This window comes from Micrasema longulum, unplaced genomic scaffold (assembly GCF_059751315.1).
Source record: "Micrasema longulum isolate JH-2025_06_02 unplaced genomic scaffold, ASM5975131v1 h1tg001792l, whole genome shotgun sequence".
Classification (NCBI taxonomy): Eukaryota; Metazoa; Arthropoda; class Insecta; order Trichoptera; family Brachycentridae; genus Micrasema; species Micrasema longulum.
The window spans coordinates 579,707-604,680 of NW_028278966.1; the positions used below are offsets into that span (position 1 = coordinate 579,707).

General features: G+C 31.2%; 1 protein-coding gene across 2 annotated transcripts; it reads right to left on the reverse strand.

The window, feature by feature from the left end:
* Window positions 1-78: 78 nt before the first annotated feature.
* Window positions 79-20,543, reverse strand: Scgdelta (sarcoglycan delta). Of its 2 annotated transcripts, none has more exons than XM_088237803.1 (6): window positions 20,117-20,543; window positions 10,394-10,694; window positions 8,579-8,768; window positions 5,523-5,715; window positions 2,765-2,888; window positions 79-457 (listed from the first exon to the last, which is right to left on the reverse strand). In XM_088237803.1, exons 2-6 carry the CDS (start codon window positions 10,691-10,693, stop codon window positions 278-280), a joined length of 987 nt encoding a protein of 328 aa, XP_088093929.1. In that variant the 5' UTR covers window position 10,694; window positions 20,117-20,543; the 3' UTR covers window positions 79-277. The 2 variants fall into 2 exon arrangements, with proteins under 2 accessions (XP_088093929.1, XP_088093931.1); XM_088237805.1 differs by lacking the exon at window positions 20,117-20,543 and adding an exon at window positions 12,402-12,669.
* Between the last annotated feature and the right edge of the window lie 4,431 nt (window positions 20,544-24,974).

Here is a 24,974-nt window from a genome sequence, read left to right on the forward strand (position 1 = left end):
AATATGAGATCCAATGAATTTAAAACATATTCCAAATACATAAGCGATGTTTTTTTTTATACCAATAAAAAAATACTGTTGATATTGACATAATATTTTATTTGATTAAGTTATTTGATAATGTGTCACGAAGTATTAGTAAACGCTTAAAGCTAAGAATTAGGGTAACTTTTAATACTTAAAAACAATAAAATTTATATTTAAACTTTTTTGTAAATGGCAAATTGTCAATAGAAAATAATTAATTTGCATGGGTAATTTAAACTACAAATGTTTTTCATACGGTTAAAGGATCATACATCTCGCACACTCCTGAAGGATTTGCCAGGAATAACTTCCCGTTTTCAAACACGCACACTTGGTAGATTTTTGTCTTATGTCTTGATCTTGAAGTGTAGTACGCTGATTGGGCTGTTCTCAAATTCATCAAGACAATGTTTTGCGATTCCAGCTTGATCTGCGAAAAAAAATGACAGAATATTTTGATTGGGTAGGTATATATTGTGACGACGTTTTCCATTACATAAATTGATCATTTTAATATGGATATATGCCTTTTCTGTTTAAGGTGACCGACTTAGAAATGCGCTTTCTCTTCATGTGAATAATGCACTTTCTCTTGTCACTTTCAAAAAACACCTGTTACATTACTATGTATTCCTAGAATCCTAACTTCCATTCTTTTTTATGGTTTCTCTTACTTCATTTTTCTTCTCTTACTTCACTTTAAAAAATGAAGTTTTAATTACTTCATTTTTTTTTATTCATAAATAGATAAATACTTATTAAAATTTAATTTTGTTGTTACACGAGTTCAAAAAATTTCTTTAGATTAACTTTAAATTAATTTTTTGAAATATTATTTTTAATAGTTTTTAGTTCATTAAGAAAATTATTATAATTTTTTACACCTTTGAAGACAAAATTTTTTTGACCATCACTTGTATGGAATTTTAATATTATGTTGGTATCTGAGTGACTTATTCATTTCAAATTCTTTAATTACTATTTTATTTATTTTAAAAAGAGAGTTTACTATTTGAACCTTAATTGTTTTATATAGACTTTTCGTAATGAATGTTGAGGGTTTCTTTAAAGTTTCTTTAATAATTAATCTTTGTACTATTTTAAAAGGGTTTAATATATTGGCATATGCACCACCCCATCCTACAATACCATATTGTAACAAACCTAATTCTATTTTTCTCATCCTTTGAAATGTAAAACATAATGTACTTTTATTAGGTTTGTATGTGCAAGCTTTATCTCTTTATTAAGAACAGGTATTATTTTTATTTGATCAATATACGAGTACGTATATTTTGATATTTTTTTTTAGTAAAAATGTTTGACCAATTCTTCTTTTGACCAATCAATTTTTCGGTTAAAAAGAAGATATGATGTTTTTTGCAACAAGTCAGACAAAGCACCTTTTCTTCTCTGTATTTGAATATTTAAATACTTTGGTTGTAAATTAAGTAATTTTACTAATCAAATGAATGATGATATATTGAATAAATTCCAAACGCGTGTAATAAGCCTGGGGTGCTATTCTGAATCTTCTCTACCCCCTTGAGAGTGGGTAATTTTGTTGTTTTTTTTTACATGCGACTACACTTTGCTTCATATATGGCCACACTGATGATTAAACGTCTAATAAATACAAACACTTGAATCCAAAAACGATAACTTTCATTTGAAATATTATAACGTCCATTACATTACACAAAAAACTTAATAATATTGAGTTTTCTTTTTCCATTTTTTAAATAGTCTCATACATCATTCGAAGTTTAAAAATCAGTGTATAGGAAATCATTGTTTACAAGTTTCTTGCAATATATGCTTAAATCTAATAAATCTTGAGAAACATTTTTCCGCGCTCTGTATTTAACTTTTTCATACCTATTTATAATAAGATATTATTTATTACAGGAAATGCCTACATACTTAGATTCAGTTTCAAGATGAGCTTTAAAACAAATCATTGGGACGAAATTTAGTTTGACTCTGACTCATGCGTCTAATATTGCGAAAGCCCGTGTACTGTGTCTTGATGCTCAAAATCATCTGCACGGAGATCGAGAGATTTAAATACCTGGGAGTATATGTTATAGAAAACGGCGGCTTTCAAAAAGAACTAGGAGTGCGGCTAGAAGTAGCAGGCGTAACATTCAACAGTACGAAGGCTGTGGCGATCTGATATTTACTCAGTAAAAAACCAAATGCCACCCATATAACGCGTGCATAACAAGTATTCTCCTCTACAGCTGCGAACCCAGGCATCTCACCAGGGCCCAAACATGAAAAATACTGAGTGTTGAGAATAGGTGTCTCAGAAGAATCTTAGGTGTGCGGTGGTTTGACTATGTAAGGAAAGAAGTAATAAAGGAACGGACGCAGTAAACTCCGGTGCTGGAGGTGCTACGGTTGCTTGGCCATATACTGCGAATGCCTCCTAAGAGCCTTGCCAGACTTGCTTACTTTACAAAGCATCAGATTCTCTTACGTCTACTGCTGACTATTTTCGGCAGTTCGTGTCAGAACTACGGGACGCAAATCTGACTTAAAAGGACTCACAGAAGCTGGCAGCTGATTGAGATGCATGGAGGCTCTTTCTGAATACCTTATGCTCCAACTAGGTAGCGGACATGGAATAAAAATTAAAATGAGTTTCACGCATCTGTATTTAACTGATAATATGAGCAGTTATGGTGTTCGCCAATTCACCTTATTTAAAATAAAATCAACGAAAAAAACTCACAGCTCCTTCTTTGGATTTAAATTTTATATTCTTTAAAGCCGATCCCCTTATGCCGCCGGCTTCAGATTCCAGTGTTATTCCATTACGACCCTCAATTTTTAAAGATCTGGTGAGAGACTCCAATCTAAAAAAAAATGTTGATTACAAACCCATTATTATTTTTTTAAGTGATTAAAATTTTAGAATCTAACGTCACAAAAACCATGTTTTATTATGAGATAAGCTGTTAAACTTTATGAATACATTTAAAGTACAAATATTTGTAGACATTAACAGAGGAAATCTAGAAATTGTGAGTATAGACTATCTTTCGATTGCCTCGAATGCTCTTTTGAAATCTAAGAAAACGGCTACTATACATAATTTTTTATTAATACAATGTAAACATTGATTTACAGTACAATTTGATAAGAAACGCTGCGATTGGTGTACCAATGCAGTGCCCTATGCACAATTTTTTAAGTAAAACAGTTAATCCTACCATATTATTTATATTTAAAGCATCGAGTTGTTAAAGTATTAACAGTTTATACTCTTTAAGCAAAATTTTATCGATTTATTTATTTTAATCTCAACCTTTAGCGTCGGCCTCGTGGTGCAGTGGTTAGCACGTTTACCTACCATGCAAGAGATTTCAAGTTCGATTCACGACACGGTTGACATAATAATAATGTAATATGAATACATATATAATATCGATGCTGTCTTCATTATTATTCATATACGTATATATGTAAATCATCTTTAAATGAACTTAATCGCGATGCATAATTATTTGTACATGTATATTTTGACTTTATAATTATGTTTATTAAAATACATATTCTACCATATTTACAAATGTGTTACTATTATAACTTCATTGTTTTATTTTGAATTTATTGATGTGTTACTATTATAACTTTATTGTATTATTTTTTATTTATTTTTATAATATATTTAATTACCGAATTGAATTATAAAATTACTCTAAATTCTTAATAACATATTGCCATGTATTATTATATAAATTTTCTGTATTCCATTATTTGACATGTATAAAATTTTATTATTTATATTTTTCTATTAATATTTTGCTTATTGTTTTGATTATTTATAAATGTTTTTGATTTATATATAGAAGAGTCCCGACTTAACACGGAATTTTCTAACAAGTCGAGACATAAAAAAATAAAATTGTGCTCTATGATAAAATTGTGTATTTTGTGCATTAAATAAAAAAATAAGTAAATAAACAATAAATTTTAATTTAAAAAGGTGTTTTTACGCTACGATATTTTAAAGTTCCTGGACTGGCACCTGAAGCGTAAGACTGATTATCTTATCTTCATTTAACAAAAAGTCATCAAGACGCTGCGATCGATCTTTCAATGCAGTGCCCTATGTACCATTGCGGAAAGTAAATTATGCTTTCAATCGTATTTAAGGCTGTAGTCTGGTAAAACGAACTCAAAATTAGAAAATCACACGAATTTGCCATTTTGAAACGAATGTCCTTTTTTAATCGCGCAATAATAAAAAAATAAACCTTGACTAAAGACCTGCACTTATCGTGTTCGGTAAGGGCCGGTATGAAGATCATAAAAACGTCAAGAAGATGTTGTTTTAAATTAAACAATACAACCAGAATTATATTCTTTTTAAATAAAAAGAGTTTTAATAATAAAATAAATTGTATTTTTTTAAAGTATTACCGAAGGCATAATTTTACGTGGAAATAAAATAAAATGTCACAAAAATGCACGTGATTTAAAATGCTTGTATATCATTTGAAAATCAAAAAATTAAAATGTGGCTAATGCAACTTTCATGTTAAACTTATTATCTTCAATTCACGACAACAAGTTTTTGATTAATACTTATACCCGTGTGCAGAGACAAACCTTAAGGTGAGGAGAGTACATTCTACTGTCTTCACCTTCGGGTTATTCTCTGCATTTGAAATTAGAATGTACTTTCCTCACCTTAAGTTTTGTCTCTGCATACGGGTATTAGTCTTTATTGAAATCCCAGATACCTAAGTTTATTCTAAATTTGAAATGGCGTAATCTGCCGGTCTAAAAGTCATTATATTTTAGTTTTATAAAACTTTTTAGTATATTTTTCAATAGAAATACCTTTAAAAAATATTGTTTTTATCTAATTAATGTTTTTTAATTTTTTTTATTGCGCGATTGAAAAAAAATATTCGTTTTAAAATGGCAAAATCGTATGATTTCTTCATTTTGCGTTCGTATTACCAGACTACAGCCTTAATTCAATTATATATATATTGACATATTACAACAGAGATGAAGAACATTTAAGATAAGGTAATATAGAAGTCTAGGCATCTACAGGGCTTATGACCTGTCAATGGCTGGTTTAAGTGGCCACTTTACACACTGTCTAACATTCACCATTCTGCCTATATTTGAACATTTACATTCCTTCAATTCTTTCATCTGTTGATGTTTGTGAAGTTAAATAAAAAAATGGTGGATGTTGTGTAAAGTTAGTGTGTAAAGTTGCCACTTAAACCAGCCATTGACAGGTCATAAGCCCTGTAGATGCCTAGACTTCTATATTACCTTATCTTAAATGTTCTTCATCTCTGTTGTAATATGTTAATATAAACAGCTCCCCAGGGAGTTGAATCCAGTCCTTGTCTACAAAAATTTGGACAAACTCAAAATATTGTTGATATATATATTGGTTAAAGGAAATTATATTTCAAGTAACTTTGACCGAGTTTGAAAGACATAATAGTTGAACCTACCTCAAATCCTGTCCAGAATCTGAGCTGACCATAGGGGTCTGTACGGAATGATCAAAGATGGCACCGCCCGTTCCAACTATCCTCATCTTATCTGCTCCCACCGACACCATATCGGGTGATGAGGAGAACAAAAGTCTACCAGAATCGTCCTCGATTATAAGGTTACTAGAGCGACTAAGGAACTTGTCTTTATCTGAAAAGATTGAAAAAATATTGCTACTTTGACACAAAAAATAAATAGCTTATATCATAGTTTATGGAACAATGATGTTAAATTAAAAATAAACCGCAGTTTAATGTTAAGCTAATAAAATAAAAATAAAACAACTTTTTTTTTCTACCGACCGGTTTCAAAGTTACACAAGCTTTATTATCAAGGTATGATCAACTAATGAATTTTATCATTACTTTTTTTAACAGTAATGATGTAACAACTTACATTTACATATAAGTTATTAATTTGAAAAATACTAAAATATATAAAACTAAATATTTTCTTAAGTTAAAGTACATTTAAAAATAAGTCGAAAAAGATACAATACGCAGTATTTCAATGGAACAGAGTAAGACAAATTATTGAAACATGTATTTGTCTCACTCTGTTCTATTGAAATATTGCGTATTGTATCTTTTTCAACTTATTTTTTAAGATAATATTTAGTTTTATATAAATTATCCTTTCACTGTATAATATTCACCAGTCTGAAGATGCCCATTAGAAGGTAAAAGCGCTAATTGGTCAAAATTAATAAGTGGAAGTGTACCAAGTATTTTTTAAATTAATAAATTATATGTAAATATAAGCTATTACATCAATTCTATCAAGAATTGTCAATAAATAATTTAAATGAAATATTTTAACAGTGTTTACTAATTATTAAATCTAAGCACATGGATCTAATAAATCAATAGATCTTGCCATGGTGTTCTTGTTAATCTAGCCGGACCGAAGGGGGGGGGGGATTCGTATCCCACATAGACCGATTTTAATTCGATAACTCAAGTATTCTTAAAGCTACTTGCCGTATATTTTTTGTAATCGTAAAATTTATTCAAATTAATTCTTCCTAGAAGCATTTTCTTGTTTTTGTTTTTAAATTTCGAAACAGACGTTTTCTTTTTTTTAAATATTAAAACAAAAACAGATGTAAATAATACATGGGTCAATTTCACTTTATGTACATAAGCATTCGGCAAACTAACAAAAATGAATAAAATACACGAATGAGTAAAATATGTGTACATTGAGTACGCAAAAATATGAATAAATTATTGCACGGTCATAAACACTTCCAACGTTTTATTCTCCTGACGCCATATACAAGTAGTTGCTGGGGTCGTTTAGTCCCCCCGTTCGGGCCATGTGTAATTTTTGGATGATCAGTGAGGGAAAGGTAAAAATGGGAGGTGTGGAGTGAAATGGATACGATCTTAAAAACTAGACAGGAGTGGACTAAAAAAAAAATATTGTTTGGTTATTTATTATTTAAAAAAAAATATAAATCAAGTTTTTAATTTGTAAGATTTCTCAGTTCTCTAATTTCAATATTTTATTTTCAACATGAAGAGCTTTTAACCCAGTGTCTTTATTAAAATTATGATTATTTTCTATCAGACAGTTTACGATTCAGAAAAAATATTATTTGGGCATGGTCACGTAAAATCATAAGATTCTAAATATTTTTTTTCCTTTAAAAAAAATAGAAAAACTTGTTTCCTTACCCTTGACAGATTTTATCACAAAGCTGATAAAAATCAGAGTTTCGTTATTTTCTGAAATCAGTTGGGATGAAAATAAAAATGTAATAATGAAAGAAACATTGTGAAAATATTGCAGACGAAATTCATTAAAAAAATAAGCCCCTGTTGAAATATTTATGATTTACTACTAATGGACTTTTGAAGAAACTTTTTCATTACATCGAGAGTTATTTTCCTTTTATTTTTCCTGTTAATTCATGCCCTTTTCATTCACATCAGTACGAGCTCCATTGGAAGATTCCCCTTTACGTTCTGTTTTAGATGAACAAAAATAATTCAAAGTGAAAAATAATCTTATTTGGTTTCTATACAGCTGTTGTACGTGTCCATGTGGAAGAATAATATAATTATGTAAACAAATTACAACAGGGATGGAGAATACCTTAAATAAGGGAATATGGAAGTCAAGGCATTGCATAAGGCAGGGGGTAAAATCCAGTCATTTGTCTATGAACATTTGGACAAACTCAAATATTGTAATATAATTATGTGTTTAAAATTGAACCAGGGCCTCAATTATACTGGGAAGATAAAATTAATCTTCAATTTTATCTACGAAGTAAAATTAAGTTTTCTGTATGAAAAACAGAATATGCGTTCATTTTTTCTTCTAAACATGTTCAATTATAGGTTATCGACGAAGATACTTTAAATTTTCATACAAATATATCGTTTTTTTCTTTACAGCAGTTAAAGATAACTCTGTTAACTTCCCATTGTGATCGGGGCCCAGGTATAATTATATTCGACTTCTTAACAAATTTAATTGAATTAAAAATGTTGAAGAAGTAAATTTTGTGGAAATGAGGCGTTGTTGTGCGTTTGCCTACCATTTTTGAGGTTCTGGCTTGGATTCCTGACAAATTTGACAGATTATTTTTTACATAAACCCGTCTTTTATGTACAGTCACTTTTGCATATTTTATAGAAATATTTGTGTTTTAAACATTTGTCTTCCAGTTATAAATACAAGAAAATGGGAATCAAATTGTGGTAGAGTTCAAACTCGGACCTCTTATCCATTAGTCCGCGACACTAGCCCCAGTTCCACAACACGGTTCTTATTAGTTAATTTAAATGTGGCTACCCGCTTTTTCTTCTCGTCCCCGTTTCAAATCCCTCATCTAGATATGTTTAATTTATTTTGAATTATTTATTAACTTAATGTATCTATTTCGTTCTATCTTTTAATTTCTTTTGTAGAGTGTGTATAATGTCAAATATTTTTTTATGTATTAAAAAAAATAATAATTCGAAATTCATAGCAAGTGCGTGAATTAAAAATATGTATTTACCAATGAACAAACGGTTTTCCATTGTACCACCGGGTTCTACAGCAACTATTGTGAAGTTATCATAAGTCTGTAGGATCAAAGGTTGGCCATCTCTAGCCCCTATAGATGTGGCCAATAGAGAGTCCATAATGTAAGCTTTCCCATGGAGTTGGATTCCATTTGACAGTATTTTTAGCTGCCCCATACCATTCTGAAAGAAAAAAAACATTTTATGAAATAAGGGAGTTTAAAAAAGAAAACGACAGCCAGACGTACGAATATATCTATTGCCTATACTCCAGGAACTAGACATGAGAAAAAAACTTAAATCCATATGCGAGAAAAAAATGCTGCAGTTCTTTAGACATATTTACAAGAAAAATTCTAATAGTTTAAAGAAAATTATCCTCCTAGAAAGTGTCAAAGGAACAAGGTTGCGTGGACGTCAAACGACAAGATGAAACACCATCGACACTGAATTATTAGAATCATTCCTGACAAATGCCTACAGAAGAGCACAAGATCATTTAAGATGGAAGGAGACTGTATACAGATGAGCTATGCCTGGAGTCAGGCGTAATCACCATCCTCAGACATGAGGCGTGGATTGAAGAGAGAGTTATCCGAGGGTCTATCCAACTACATTCCTCTTGGGCACGCTTGGGACCAACAGTTTGCAACTTAGAAGGGATAGGTTCACACTGACCCATTTTTTTAGCCTGATAAGAGGTTTTGTCTAGAACTCCATTTCAGAGAATATCAATTTTATGTACCTGATATTTACTTCCGACAGCGTCAGGACATACTGTTTTACTTCCCAGCTTCCAGAATCAACCTGCCTCTGGTTATGCCAATTGGAAGAGCAATCAGGCAGTTAACATAATCAATTTGGAGATCGACATCTTTAACATCAGTGAAACTATGTTTAAGAGGCAAATACTTTTGCTATTGGAGAATATTATACCTTGATAATGTCGAACTACTGCTCAAAGGTTCCTGGTTAGATATGTTGCCCAATTCAACGCCATTAATATTTTGTTACCTCTAATGGTATTTTGGCAAAATTAATGAATTTGAATAACGTTGTGGTCAATAATTTTCACTAATGTAAGTATAATCATGTTAGTAATACTGGTGTAGTAAGTGTCCTGACGAAGAGATTGGTACATCTTGAAACTGGTAGACAGAAAAATTCGGTAAGTCGTTATATACGAATATTAACAAATATTAGTTATACTAATCGTTATTGGAATACCCTACATCGCTCTTTTACTTACTTGTTATTATTTTATGATAGTTAGAGTGAATAATCTTTGTTACAATTTTTACAAATATTTTGATGTCATGTTATGCATTTTTCCAAATGAACTTTGCACTTACTATAAAAGTAAACATTTTTTTTTTTCCCGAATAGATGGGTAATGATGAATACACAAAAGTTTGTCTCACACCGCATTTGAGGACATAAGTCTCCTCGGCGGTGTCTGCATTCACAGAAAAATTGCTAGTTGCCAAATGAGAAAAGCTGCCCGAAGGACCTATCTGTAGACTGGCAGCATATTTGAGCTGAAAGAAGGTGATCCAGAAGTAAATGATTTGTTTTACATTGGATTGAGAAAAGAGGAAAGTCAATTTCTAACTGACTGGGATTAAATTTATTGGACATGATCAATTCGCCATAGATTTTCATTCACGGAAACCTATCCTATTCCCTGTAGAAAAAGAGGTTCTAAGGTACATGCATTGTACATACATATTTGTATAATTTTTTTATTTCGAATAAAAATGTGTACATAGATTATTTAAAAAAATATATAAATACGTTGTTTTTCTTACATGATGGAACTTCATAATCGTCATAAGCCACAGGGTAATCCCGAAGTTAATGACCACCAAAACGATGAGGAAAGAGTTGAGCGCAAATAAGCTCCAGACTCTCCATCCCTGGTGCTGAAGTCTTCTGCTGCAGGACAGGCAGTCGGAACAGCCCTCGGAGGAAGTCCTTCTGCAGGAGCTGATACAACTGGCGCAGGCTCCCAGGTGCGGGGCGCAGCCCGCGCGCCCTCCGGCGCTTGAAAGAGACGGAGGACGCTCTCGGATACCGTCCCAGTCCTGTGATACCACTACGGGAACCATCCTGGAAAAAAAAAATGTCTTTTTGGTTTGGTCACTGTCGTAATTCCACTCTTCGCGTCTAAAAGTTCTTCAGGCCCTGCATGTCAACGACATATTGATATTTTTATTTTACTTAAAGTTAAGCTAATCAGTCTTACGTTTCAGGTACTAGATCAGACAATATGAAATCCTGCAGCAAAAAACACACGTCTCGAAACCGGTTGACATAGAAAAGTCGGTAAGTGGTTATATTTATTGTATTATAATTATTATCATTATTGTGGATAACCTAAAAAGCACTATTTTAATTGAATTGATAAATTAAATTAATTGAAGCTTTTAAATTTTGTAATTTTAATTAAAACAATTAATTTTTTTATCACATGCTACGGATTTATTCAAATGATTTAGAGAACAGATGGGTAAGCTTTTTCCGAAACATCACTTTAGTCCCACAGCCTCGCATCTCTGCTGGGAGAGCATTCCATGCTCTAGGGCCTGCGACCGCAAATGCGCGTTTACTGAATTTAGTGCGCTGTTTGCCTAGAAGTAAAATAACTTTTTCTCTCGCCGTAGACGTAGCTGATCTAAGCGTAAGACGTTTGTCAGCTAGTTCATCTAGAATGCATACTTCCCTTAGATAATCAGGAGCAGCGTTGTGCAGTGATTTATAGATAAGCCAACAGAGTTTGTATTCCACCCTCTGTGGAAAACGTAGCCAGTGTAATTTATGTATTATTAGTTTTTTTTTTATTGGCTATAGTATTGCTAATATATTTCTCCCTATTTATTATTTAAAATCTGTAAAAATCCCGAATAAAATAAAGTAAATTATTTAAATTTGTTGCAACAGAGAGGGAAAACCTTTTTGAGAAGGGAATATAGGAGTCTATGCATTTACAGGGCTTATGACCTGTCATTGGCTGGTTTAAGTGACCACTTTACACACTGTAACATTCACCATTCTGTCTTTGTTTAAACATCCAAATTTCCTCAACTCTTCCATCTGTTGACTTTTGTGAAGTAAACGAGCTGAAACCTTTATCATGTGGGTGAGATTCATCCGGCTGAACCAATTCACCTACTAGGCAACGCCTGAAAACAATTTCACAATTTTTCATACTTCTTCTTTTACTAGGTAGTTATTTCAACCATATTTTGAGTATGTCCGAATGCTTGCAGACTGGCTGGATGTTCTCCCAAGGGAGGTGTTTATATTTTAATTTGTTGCAACAGAGAGAGAAAACATTTTTGAGAAGGAAATATGGAAGTCATTTCGAGGGATTATGACCTGTCATTGGCTGGTTTAAGTGGCCTTTTTAAGATGTTTAAACATAGGCAGAATGGTGAATGTTACATAGTGTGTAAAGTGGCCACTTAAACCGGCCAATGACAGGTCATAAGCCCTGTAAATGCCTAGACTCCCATATTCCATTCTCAAAAATGTTTTCCCTCTCTGTTGCAACAATATGAACAACTCCATAGGAAGAAAATCCAGCCAGTTTGCAAGCATTTGGACATACTCAAAACATTATTAAAATAAATTATTTTTTATAAAAACGCCTTTACTTCTGTTTCTGTAAAAAGTGCATTTTTGGTTTGTTTTTGGGTCTTGTTTTTCAATAAATGTTAATTTTAAAGCTATGAATATAGTCTTAAGTAAAAATAAAGCGCAGAAAAGCGTTCTGGTATGCAAAAATTCGTTAAAACTTTATTTTATAGACTCAACCTGTCACATTTACTTCAATAGTGGCTAACTAAACTTTCTTCTTGCAAACTCCAACACCACTGTGCTACATCTGTAATCTCGGTGAAAATATTTACTGTGCCAATCTTCACCCTAAACAAAAATTTCCAACTAAAAACTTAAGTTTATTTTTAGATGATGGAGATGCTTGATGCCTTTTGACATGATGCTTTATATTAGACGGTAGTTTGGATTGAATTAGATGATTTAAGGTAAAGCTTAAAAGACACCTGTTCACATTCCTCATTAACATAATGTCTCTCTGATATCCACAGGGTTAGGCTAATATTCTACCATAATTTTTAGGGTTAAATAATTTTTTTAAATAATTTACCATCTTCATCATCTTTTATTATATAAATAAAACACGAGTGATACTTTAATCCAAATTTGTGGATTAAAGTATCACTCGTGTTTTATTTATATAATAAATTACAATGAACTTCCATCAAGAATTTTCACTTACAATCTTCATCATCCACTGCATTATTACACAAATTGCAGCGTGACTTGATCATTTTTGTAACATGAAGGCAAGATGATTAGTTATTGATTACCAATGTTTGCCGATTTCATGAAATTGATCTTCTTTACGAAAATTTTAATAACTTTAATATTTTTATCGCCAACCTTCAAGACAGTAACAATTTTCTTTATTATAATAATCAACCTTCTCAATTGTGTAAACTATTTTTTGCTTTCAACAATCAGTATACATTTTACTGTTTTACCGGTATAATGAATCTAGTTGGAGTTTTTTTGTACAAATTGTATTTCTGTGCATTGCAAAAGCTCAAATATCATTATGATTCAATAGAAAAATGCAAAGTATGCTGTCATTTTAAATCAATTTTGAAAGAGAGTAAGCTTTATATTTAATGGGCTCTGAAAAAAAATTGTTTTAGTTTACAAGCTTAATTTTTGTGTCAGCAGATGCATGAAATATTTAATTTTGCGGAATTTCCTTTCACTGTTAATACAAAATTCTGAAAAAAAAAATTTTTTTCCAGACTTCCCTGACATATTTAGCCATATAAAACAAAGATGGCAAAACAAGATATTTTTGACATACCATATTTAGCAATCTTTCAACAGACTTGACGTATCGTCTTTAGAAATAGAGTTGACAAAACAAGATATTTTTGATATATCATAAATTGTCAACCGTTCTTTCATTTCTAAAGATGACATATAACGTCTGTTATCATATCATGTTCGTTGTCAAATCATGAGTGAAATCATGACAAGTGTTTCTTTAATAACTTTCTGTTATATATTAAAATTTATGGACAAACAAACTTCTTTTATTACGGTCAAAATTTGCAAAGACCTTGATTACAAATAAAAAGGCCTTATTGACTAACGTATTTTTCTATTATTTCTTTTCTTGTATCTATCCCTCCAACTTGATTAAAACAATGACTTTGTCTTTTTCACACAATAACGAATAATTTTTATAACCTGACTTAAGGAGCCAGTGCCCGGATATTTCGCGGAAAATTGACGACTTCAAACTTTATCGACTTGATGGAAAAATTTATATTTTAAAGTATTTTTATTTATTTTTATTTATTTATTTAATCCAATATAAAATACAATACAAATACATAGTTAACAAAAATGTCTATACAATAGGTAGGTACATTCAATATATATATATTTTTATGGATTATAGCCACTCCACTGGCCCACAGGCACGTTCCGGAGTGTCAGTGTATTTTTTATTCATACATAATTGTACATAATTTCACATCAATTGTGTAAAAAATTAAAAGAAATAAAAAAAATAATAAAAATTAAAACATATCTACATCAATAAAACGAGAAAGGATTTTCAAGAAACTATAATTACATTCTTATATATGAAACATATTCCTCAGCTTCCTGTCTAGTCTTTTTAGTAATCCATTTATGTACTCTAGCTTTGAAAATATTGTTTTTCATTTTGTTCGCCAATATGTCCTTGCTTAAAAAGTTGTATAGCTTAGGGGCCAGAAACGTATAATGCCTTTGTCCGTAATTTGTTTTTTTCTTTGGGAGCAGAAGTATTGTCTTTTGTCTTTGCCTAGTGTCGTAAATTTGTTGTCCGTCATTATGTCTGTCAGGATTTTGATGGAAATGTCTTAAAATTGTCTTTATGTATATTTGTCTTATGTCTAGTACTGGAAATTCTGTAAAAAGTCTGTCTGTAGAGTATTGGTAAGGCTTTTTACTGGCTACTCTTAGTAAGGCTTTTTGGGCTTTTATTAATGGCTCTAATGTAGTTTTATTTGTTCCTCCCCATCCTATTATTCCGTAACTAATAGTTGATTGTGCTAGAGCATAGTATACATTAATTAGAGTTGCTTTGTTTAGGATGTTTCTAATGTTTTTAAATAAATATATCATTTTCCTTAGTTTGGTTGCTGTCTTATCTACGTGTATGTTCCACTTTAAATAACTATCAATGTGCATACCTAGATATTTTATATGATCGACCTTTTCTATAGTTTGGCAGTCACAGTAATAACTGTATTTTATCAGATACTTCCTCTATTGCCGTGGTATAGTATATAAACATACGCACGCATTGTCCACAGTGCAGTGGGTCAGTGAGTAATAATCGTTTTACGCTAAGTAAAAATGCGCCAGCAACTTAGGTACATGTATTCCGCAATTCACCCATTTTCCGTCAATTGTTAACCCAATCTACGAACTCTCCCGAGTTCCCTGGTGATCTACTGCAGCAAACCGTGCTTTGCTATGACCCTCGGTTGATGTCTGCGGGTCCTGTGCAGTTCAACTCCTGGATGCGTTTACATCTGCATCTATTTTGATATCAGCCGGTGTACGTGTTACGTCAGGGCGCGTCGTATCTTTGTATAACTGACGTTCCGTGTGGATGGAATAATGGACTGGCGCCGCGTGTCGCAGATTATCCTTATTTGTCGAGTGGTTAAATACCAGCTCAATGTAATTTCTTCAATCGTGTACATCATTTTTTCATCGTCACTTCACATCTAGTAAAATGGCCTTCACGAATTTTATAATTAGAGTTTAGTTTAGGATGTACTTTCGTAATTAAAAACCTAGTGACTACCAAATCTCTTTGTTCTTATTATTATTGTTTTGTTATATGTATTAACATTTCCCTTTGTATGCACCTGTTAAACAATTTTGGATCGAGAGCTTAAAAAAAATCTCGCCCCTGATCAAAAGAGTTATCATGCCGACAGTATTTAGGGTAGTATAGTGATTAAGTAATCATCCACTACCCTCCATCTTATACCGACCCCGGATTTATCCGGCTGGAATAACACCTTTATATATAACAGACCAAAGAGATAGGCGGTAGTAAATATTAAAAAAATAGATTAAATAATCGTTAAAGACATTAAAAACTATATAAATACAATCATTGGGATCAAATTACATTTTTTAAGGGCATCCAACAATATGGAGTTTATTGATGGTGGCAAAACTATAAAATTTACTGTAGAGGTTTCTCAAAAGCCACAAATCCAGTTCAATCCAAAGTAGATTACTGGCTATACTATTTATTTTTTAACGCTAGACACTTCATGGGCGCGACGAATATTTAACTGAAGGCCCTGGACAAATAAACAGAGTACCGGAAAGCCACCAAAGAGATGAGTGGATGCAGTTGGAAGTGGGTTATATCCAGCAGTGGAGAGATGAAGGCTATAGAAAAAAAATTCTAGTCTTTTTTCTTAGAAGGTAGATTAACTTTTTAATAGACGAAAAAACGATGATCTAAGTAAATAAAAAATGATCTTAGTAAATAAATGAATATATATTTTTATTCAGACTTTTTAAAATTTATACAATGTCTGATCAAAACCTAGATCTAGATACGCTGCTATTGTAACTTATTCCAATGCAGTGCTCTCTCCGCCATTAAATATGAAAAAGAGAATTACTAATTTCTAAGACGCCATTTTATAAATATTGAGAAATTAATATCTCGGATCATTATGTTATTTATTAGTATGAAGTTATTATAGCAGCATAATATTTTTAGACTAAACAATTGTATAAACAGTGATGCGGGAACACATTAGTCAATAAATCAGTCCAGTGAATATGCGATTATCATACAAATTTTATATTTTCAAAGACCGCGTAGTTTTTTATATCGCCAGCAGTTAAACATTTTTTTAGAGAAATATGGTAATAAATTTACAAATAATCCGTTTTTATTCTAATCATCTAATAGACTTCCCAATATGTTTGATGTTTGAAATTAAAACATCGACCCCGTGGGGTAGTGTTCAGTGCGTTTACCTACCATGCGAGAGGTCTGGGGTTCGATTCCCGACATGGTTGATATGAAAGATTTATTTTAAAAGGGGGTTTTCACACTAGAATATTTTATAGTTCCGGGACTGGTACCCGAAGTATAATACTGATCATCTTACTTTCATGTGACAAACAATTTCAAAATTACCATAATATCTACTCCAAATGTAATTCAAACTCTGGAGTACAGAAGAGTGATTGCAGATCAATTATTCCTATTAAAATTCGAGAACAATTTCACAGATAGTTCTTTAGAATATCTTGTGCCTAACAGGACAAGCCTCCAAATTACATTAAATTTGCCGATATCCAGAACAAATTCAAGAAATAATGATTTTTTCCATAGAGCATGTCATTATTACAATATCGTTCTCTCCGGCAACGCAGACATTTTTCATCTTTCCTGTACTAAATATAAAATATTACGTAAAGGCGTTGATAATACGCCTGAATAATAACATGAGTATGTTATTAAAATTGCATATTCATGTTTATGTTTAGTGCCTTCTTCAATAAGTCAACATAAGCTGTTTTTTTAATTTTTATTTACTTATTTAAAAATAAAAAAAATAAATGTATTTATTTACCATTAGCATATATTGTTTTTATTTGTTATTGTTTTTGTTTATTTGTTTTGGTTTATTTATTATTATTTATCATATTAACAAATTTCATTGGTAGTTTCTAAATGACTAACATTTCTTAATTTTTTAATTAATTTTATTCTATTACTGGGTTATTTTATTGTGTTCACTTAAAATAACTAACATAGCCGGGGAAAATGATTATTGACCGCTTTCACAATTTAAGTTCCAATGTACGTTTATTTTATATATGAATCGTATGTAAAAACTGTTGCTTGTTTCCCAAATAAATAAATAAAATAAAATAATATTACAACAGAGATGAACTTTAAGTAAAAACTTTAAACCAGTCAATGAGAGTTCATAAGCCCATAAATGCCTAGACTTCCATATTCCCTTCTATAAAATGTTATATATCTCTTTTGTAATATATTAATATTAATTACTCCCAAGAGGGATGAATCCAGTTCTTGTCTACAAAAAATTTGAATAACTCACAATATTGTTGAAAAAATATTCGTCGAAATATAAATTAATCTTCGTAACTTCCTAAGAGGTGGAATCTAGTCTTTTTTTACAAACGTTTGGAAATCCTCAAAATATTCTCAAAATATTTGTTATTAAACATGTAAACATTCATACGTCAATGCATCAGCAAATAATCATGTAAAACAGTCAACAATACTCGTAATATGCGAGCAATATAACGATAGATTACCTAACTTGATATATTTTAGCGTGTCAATGAACGTAAATTCAACTCACAAGTCAAATATTGGAAGGACCACATTTTAAAGTTTTAATAAAGATATATTTTTTCTTGTTTTCTATATTTGTTTTATTAAACAAAGATTGTTTTATAAATATATGTCGCCGGTGAATACTATTTTTTGGTGTGTGCATGGGTGCCCCACATTTATAATACCAAAACAATTGTGTTAATAATATTTTTACTTGCTGTCAATTTACCTTGTAATTTTTTTTTTTTTTTTTAATCATTTGTACGATGATTTCGTTGAATTTTCTTTAAGACTGTAAGGCAGCGTCGCAATTATCTCCTGAGAAATAGAGCGATCCAATCAATTGTAATGCTGATTGATTCGATTAGATGGGAAAGTGAGAAGTAAAAAGAGTGCTGATACGAAAGGAGGAAATACTTTTCTAAGACTCTTCTAACACTTGCTAGTTAGCGTTCGTGGAGATTTCAAACTAATGACGCGTTTGCTTAAGGTTAGAAGACTGACCACAAAATGGCATGATATTTCAATTGTTATGGTATTTTTATTTTAAACTGATATCCTCGTTATTTTTAAAAGCTTTATTGACACTTCTAAATCAGTCGCCTTCAGATCTATTTAATAATCTCTAGAACAAATAATAGGAAAGTAACTAAAAGACTGGACGAGTATTTTCGACTCTTTTTAGTTAAAATACTGAAAAAAAATCAATTTTAGTTTCAAGAGTTAGTTATGACCTTAGCTCAATTTCTGGCATGGCATTTTGTAGTTTTTGTCTTAAATCAAGAAACGATGTATTTGGGTACAAATGCAGTGCCATATGCACCACTTAATGCGGACAGGGATATGATAATGATCAATCGTAATCAAACAAGCATATTATGTGTTTCTAGCAGTAGGATGATATCGGTCACGACGAAACCCGGTTATTGGTAAAAATCCTATTTTAAAAGTGGTCAGAGCCAAGTCCAATTTAAATTTATTACAACAGAGAGGAAAATTTTTTTGAGAAGGGACTATGGAAGTCTAGGCATTTACAGGGCTTATGACCTGTCATTGGCTGGTTTAAGTGGCCAATTTACACAATGTGTAACATTCACCATTCTGCCCATGTTTGAACATCCACATTTCCTCAACTCTTCCATCTGTTGACTTTTGTGAAGTTCCATATTCCCTTCTCAAAAATGTTTTCCCTCTCTGTTGAAATAAATTTAAATATGAACCACTCCCTAGGGAGGAAATCCAGCCATTCTGCAAGCATTTGGACATAATCAAACACTGTTAAAAAAGTCCAAAATTAAATAAACATATTTAAAATATGTTGATTTGTTTTAGAAATGAATGAGTGTTGGAATAATAAATACCAAAATGACAATATCATTGAATTTTTAAAAAATGTATAGAAACCTAATACGGAATAAATAATAATATGTATTTTATGCTTTTGTTTTTTATATCATTAAGAAAATATGATTTTGATCGTCTCTACTAGCGAAAAAACAAGAATTGATTTTTCGAATTCGATACAAAGGCAGAAAAATATTGTCGTTCTATAAATAAAAATTCTTTAAAATCTAATTACGGATAATTTTTTTGATTTTACGATTTGACCAAAACCTCTGAAACCAAACGTATTTAACTTTTTATTGAACATAAAAGAATGATGATGTAATAACTTATATTTACAGACTGGTCCCAGTCTGAAGATGCCCATTCGAGGATGAATGCGCTAATTAGTCAAACAAACAAGTGAAAGTGTACCAAGTATTTTAAAATTAATAACTTAATACGTTTATATAAGTTATTACATTATTACAATGGAATTCCATCAAGAATTGTCAATAAATAATTTAAATCACATAAAATAATGAATTGTAAAATATGATCGCTTTCTACTCTAAAAAGCGATTTGGAACTTCGCTTTGTCGATGATGCATTAACTGTCAAAACGTCGAATTGTCACATATCGTACGTTATTCAAAACTTGTTTCATTCGGACTAAATTTTGCTTAAAAAAAAAATTTGAAACAGAAACTAACGATAAATATGAAATGTAAGTACTTTGAAATTAACTTACTTTCGTTTTTACGAAGTCATAATTTGATGATATATTTACCATAAACGGACTGAACAAATAACATAATGATTCTTTTTATTTGCTCACGTGCACTTGAATTTGATCGCTTTTATCAAACAAAGAAAACATCAAAGCATTTTACAAACTTCTTCATATAGATTTATAAAGAACTCTTATTAATACGTTTTTATTTGAAACAACACACGTATTCTTTTAAATTAAGTGTCTTTGCATAGTTTTTAGTTTAACCCTTTATTTCTAAAACCGAAAATATTTGGTTTTAAGTGATATTTTTGTCGGTGATTTTTTGTTTAGCAATAATTCCCGTCCTGTGTGTTGGGGAATGTGACCACTGACTGGATCAGTCGGAGGAGTGGGGGAGTCTTATACTTAAAATATAACAAGGTGGAGAGGTGGGATTCTGTTGGATTGGTCGGTAGCAAATACAAAGGAAATGACAAACTGTGGGATGATTCCCCAATCCCAAAATTTTGAAAAAAAACAGATACACGAGGGTAAAGTCGATGGTAAATGAAATGAAATTATTAACATATAAACAAAGAATATTTTACAATACAATGATATTTGTTCATAAAATTATAAACTCTAATAAAAAAACAGAATTTTGGAAAAAAAATGATCGGAACCAGCATGAACACGATCACAATACTAGAGAAAAGAACAAAATTAGACTTCCATTTAAGAAAAAGGCAAAGTCACAAAATTAAATTTTATTTAAAGCAATTAAAAAGTATTACGAAATGGAAAAAAATATTTATGAAGAAAAAAACATATCAAAATTTAAAATAATGGTCAAAACATATGTGATAAACAATTTATAAATTAAATATATTTGCAATGTTATTATTAGAACACACATAACAATATGAATGATATGTGTGCCCTACTTTAAGATTTAAATAAAAAAATACATCATAATTTGGCTTCACAATAAATTGCAAAAAAAGTAGAACATAACTATTAATCAGACTAAATTGAATTTTTCTATCATTACATTTTTAATTTTGCGTATTTATTCATATATGTACAAAACAAAATTAAGTATCTTAATTCGTAGATGAAGAAATAATAAAAATATAAAGTCTATAAAATTAGGTATGTATGAAAATAACGAGTAAGGTATACATAATATCTTAAGAATAATATGTTAAAAACGTATGAGAATCTTGTAACGAAAATCTCTCTCAGAGACGTGAAAAATGTCAATGTTCAAAGTCATATTGTTCAATATAAATAATGCCCTTCCAATAGGCATAAGCATTGGCAGGTCGGTCCTGTAAATTGGAATGTGGAACAGTCTATTTTGACGCTGTCAACGATGATGATGTCAATCCAGAACACAAAAGCTAGTGTTCCGCATAATTTCAGGTTTGTCAATAATACTGCGCAACAATCTTAACGTTTCTGCGTCTCATACAATCACTTCTAACATTAAAAGTATTGAAGACTTAGACAACATTTCGTCATATTAAGCTGTTGGACAAAACGACATTTTTTATCATAGCTGATCAGCCGTCAACATCGTCAGGTATACATGTTAGCCCTCGGAATTTCAAAGGCTTCCCGAAGGCAGGAACATAGAGTGACATAAGAAAGGGAAGGAAAAAGGGTTGTTGCTACGGATACTCTTGAAAAATAAAAAATTATGAACAGGTCATGTAATGAAAAGCAGGCTACAAAACCCAGAAATATACATCAAAACTTGATGATCAGCGAAGATGAATCAGAAGAAGAACCAGTATTGCAGGATTTATCAGATTCAGATGGTGAATTTGAAGACTAAATTATTCAAGGGGAAGATTAACATAATGTTTTCAATGGAGATCCTGGTGAAGAGACCTTCATCGAACTAAAAGACAACACTGCCATTCCAAATTTTTCAGTTCAATTTGATTGTATTAACATTTGTTGTTTTTGTTTTTTTTACTTACTTACCTTCGTTAGTTTGTTGTTATATTTAAAAAATTATTTCTCTTCACTTTTATTTTTGATTACATTATTTTTTTAATAACCTCGAGTGGCATTTAGGCTAAAAATTGTTATACTTTTGGCTGGTTTTAGTTTAATAAGACCACCATCATGTAAATGGTTTGATTCTACCCACTTCTTGGTTTAATCCTACCCGTACCCGGGTAGAAGTGAGCCAATAGGTGCTTGTTGTATTTACTAAAATAATAATGAACTAAAAAATATTATCAAATTTGTTTTATTACCTTCACATAAACAATACACTTAGATAACATAGGCAGCTTACTCTGCTTGTTTATCTTGTTTATCTTGTTTCCTTTCCACAGAACAACGGTTTCAAAACAAAGTGGTTCACTCCTACCCGTGCTCTCTTGCAAACATTATTTTTCATGTCTTTTTAAAAAATGAACTTCATCATTTAATGAAAACCGTAACTCACTTAAACGGTGGTAATACCCGATATTAAATGTATTTATAACTTATTTTTATACGTATAATATCGATCTTTATATTCAGCATTTAAAAAATCGTTAACTGGGTGTTTTATTTATTCATTTTATGGAAACATTCAGTCAACAATAAATACACTACATAATAAAGATAAGGTTGAAAGACAGACCAGCGAAGTTTCTAAATAATAATCATACATAATAATGTATGGTACATTCTTAAATGTGTGCGTTCGTTTATATGTATGTTTAAGAGGTGTGTTTATGTTTATTTGTATCTTCAAGTATGTGTAAGCTTGTGCATCATTAAAAAGCAAGTGGGAGTGTATCGCGGTCAGATATTAGAAACCATCACTAACTTTCCTAATTTGTTGATTAGATGCTGTGTAACGTACAATAATCAATTTATTTTATCATGGAAAATGAATGTTTAATTTTTTTTTTAGCTGGATATCTTCGTTGCTTATTTTCGTTCATCTTTATTGTGATTCATTTCAATCCACAAACCAAAATATGTAATTAAGTTAGAAGTTTGAGAGCGGCTGGCGTGTCTAGGAATAGCATTCCAAATTTACTATTCCTTTTATATTTGATTGTCATTGATTTTAAGCAGAGTTCTAGTTAGCCGTCAGGAGAGCTGATCTCTCCCCTTAAATATATTATGTTTTGTTGTTATTACCGAGAATGCATTTCAAACACTTCAATTGCCAGTGAGAAAATTATACATCTGTAAATTGTATCTAAATTTACAACGTAGGTTTAGCATATTCATAAAAAAATATTGGTTGATATGCGATCGTGCAGTTTATAATTCAGCATTTATGTAATTCAAGTTACAAAAATAAAAATACAAAAAGCTAAACAACAAACAAACAACAAAAAACCATCACGCCGTTTCCCCGTAGGAGTAGGCAGAGAGGATAGAACGCCATATAACTCTATCTTGGCATACATACCTCGCTTCCTCTACATTAATACATCTTCTCATGCACGCACGCCAATTATTCCTACTTTTGACATGTCTATCTTCAAGTATTTGATGGACTCTTGCCATGTCTTTCTCAGCCTTCCTCGTTTTCTGCATCCATCAACATTTGCATCGTAGATCCTTTTAGCCGTTTTTTTGTTGTCCATTCGCTCTACATGTTCATAAAAAGCTAAACATAAACAAAAATAGAAATAACTGTATTTTTATATTTATTACCTTAAATCAATACTTTTACTTAACAGGAAAAAGTTATTTTTATTTGAAAAAAAGGGAAATATTAACGTTCTTATTTTTTACCCAAACATTTTCTTTTTAGAGACATTTTCAATGAGGTGTAAATCACTCACTATTAGAAAATGGGAACAAGTCGGCGTAGAGTGGAGTTTGAACCTCGGACCTCTGATACGTGAGTCCGCAACACTAGCCACGGGACCAAAAGCCGATTTTAATAAAGTGGAAAGATGTAAGAAGGAGTTATTAAAGAAGAAAATGAGATATTCCTTCTGTACAACTATAGTAATTTAGAAATAACAGCAAATAACTGATAGTTCCATTTAGTATGATCGCAAAAATCTGCACGGGAAGACACAATTACATATGAATTTACTCTTTTGTATTATATACATACATATTTAGTTGAGCTGACAATTTGATGTGATGCATATAAGCCAAAAAAGTCATATGGAAGTAGATACAAGCTAATTTTGGTTTTGTGAGGTTTCTACGCCTGACAGGACATTTTTGGTTTGGCTTTACTGTTTTCTCCCGCGCGCGCCGTTTCGCATTTTCTACGGCTTATTAAATCATTATCATATAAGATAAAATTATTTTCCGCTGTTTGCCGTGTAAGTTTTGATAGCTACCTATGCCTTCACTTGCACAACACCGCAGACAGTTAGTGTTATATCATCATCCATCGCCTTTTATCATCCTCTTTCGCTACCTGACGAAATTGTGTGCCTCCAGTGTTCCTGAAGACCGATTTCCTGATAGGGTGAGCTGATAGCCGACAAGGAAAAGACTAACAACATCTGGTTTATAATAAAAATAATATTTGTGTGATTTATAAAGCGCCATTTTAAGAACTAGCCGAGTTTAAGAACTTACATTCTTACTAAGCTAAAGTGACATACTGTCTTTTCTGATTTAAAATTGAGTGTGTGATAAGCCACTAGTTTACATTGATTGAGAAATAAATTTATTGTTCTGTCCGTGAATCTTTGTTCTTACACGATTTATCAATATAAGAGTTTTTTTTTAAAAACTTTATAATTTTATTTAATATATATACGGTCTAAGCCAATTACATCATTAATTTAAAGAAGCATTTGTTCAAGAAACTGAACAACAACAATGTAAACGAATCGGGTTGTGGTCCCGTGGTTAGTGTCTCGGACTCACGGCTCAAAGGTCCGTGGTTCGAATCCCACTC

Excerpts from the sequence above, each read along its gene's own strand:
- Scgdelta (XM_088237803.1), bottom strand. The coding sequence starts at position 10,693 with ATGGTTCCCGTAGTGGTATCACAGGACTGGGACGGTATCCGAGAGCGT. Across the intron at positions 5,716-8,578 it reads GGAAAACCGTTTGTTCATTG|ATAAAGACAAGTTCCTTAGT; the intron begins GTAAATACATAT and ends CAATCTTTTCAG. Across the intron at positions 2,889-5,522 it reads GATTCTGGACAGGATTTGAG|ATTGGAGTCTCTCACCAGAT; the intron begins GTAGGTTCAACT and ends ATTTTTTTTTAG.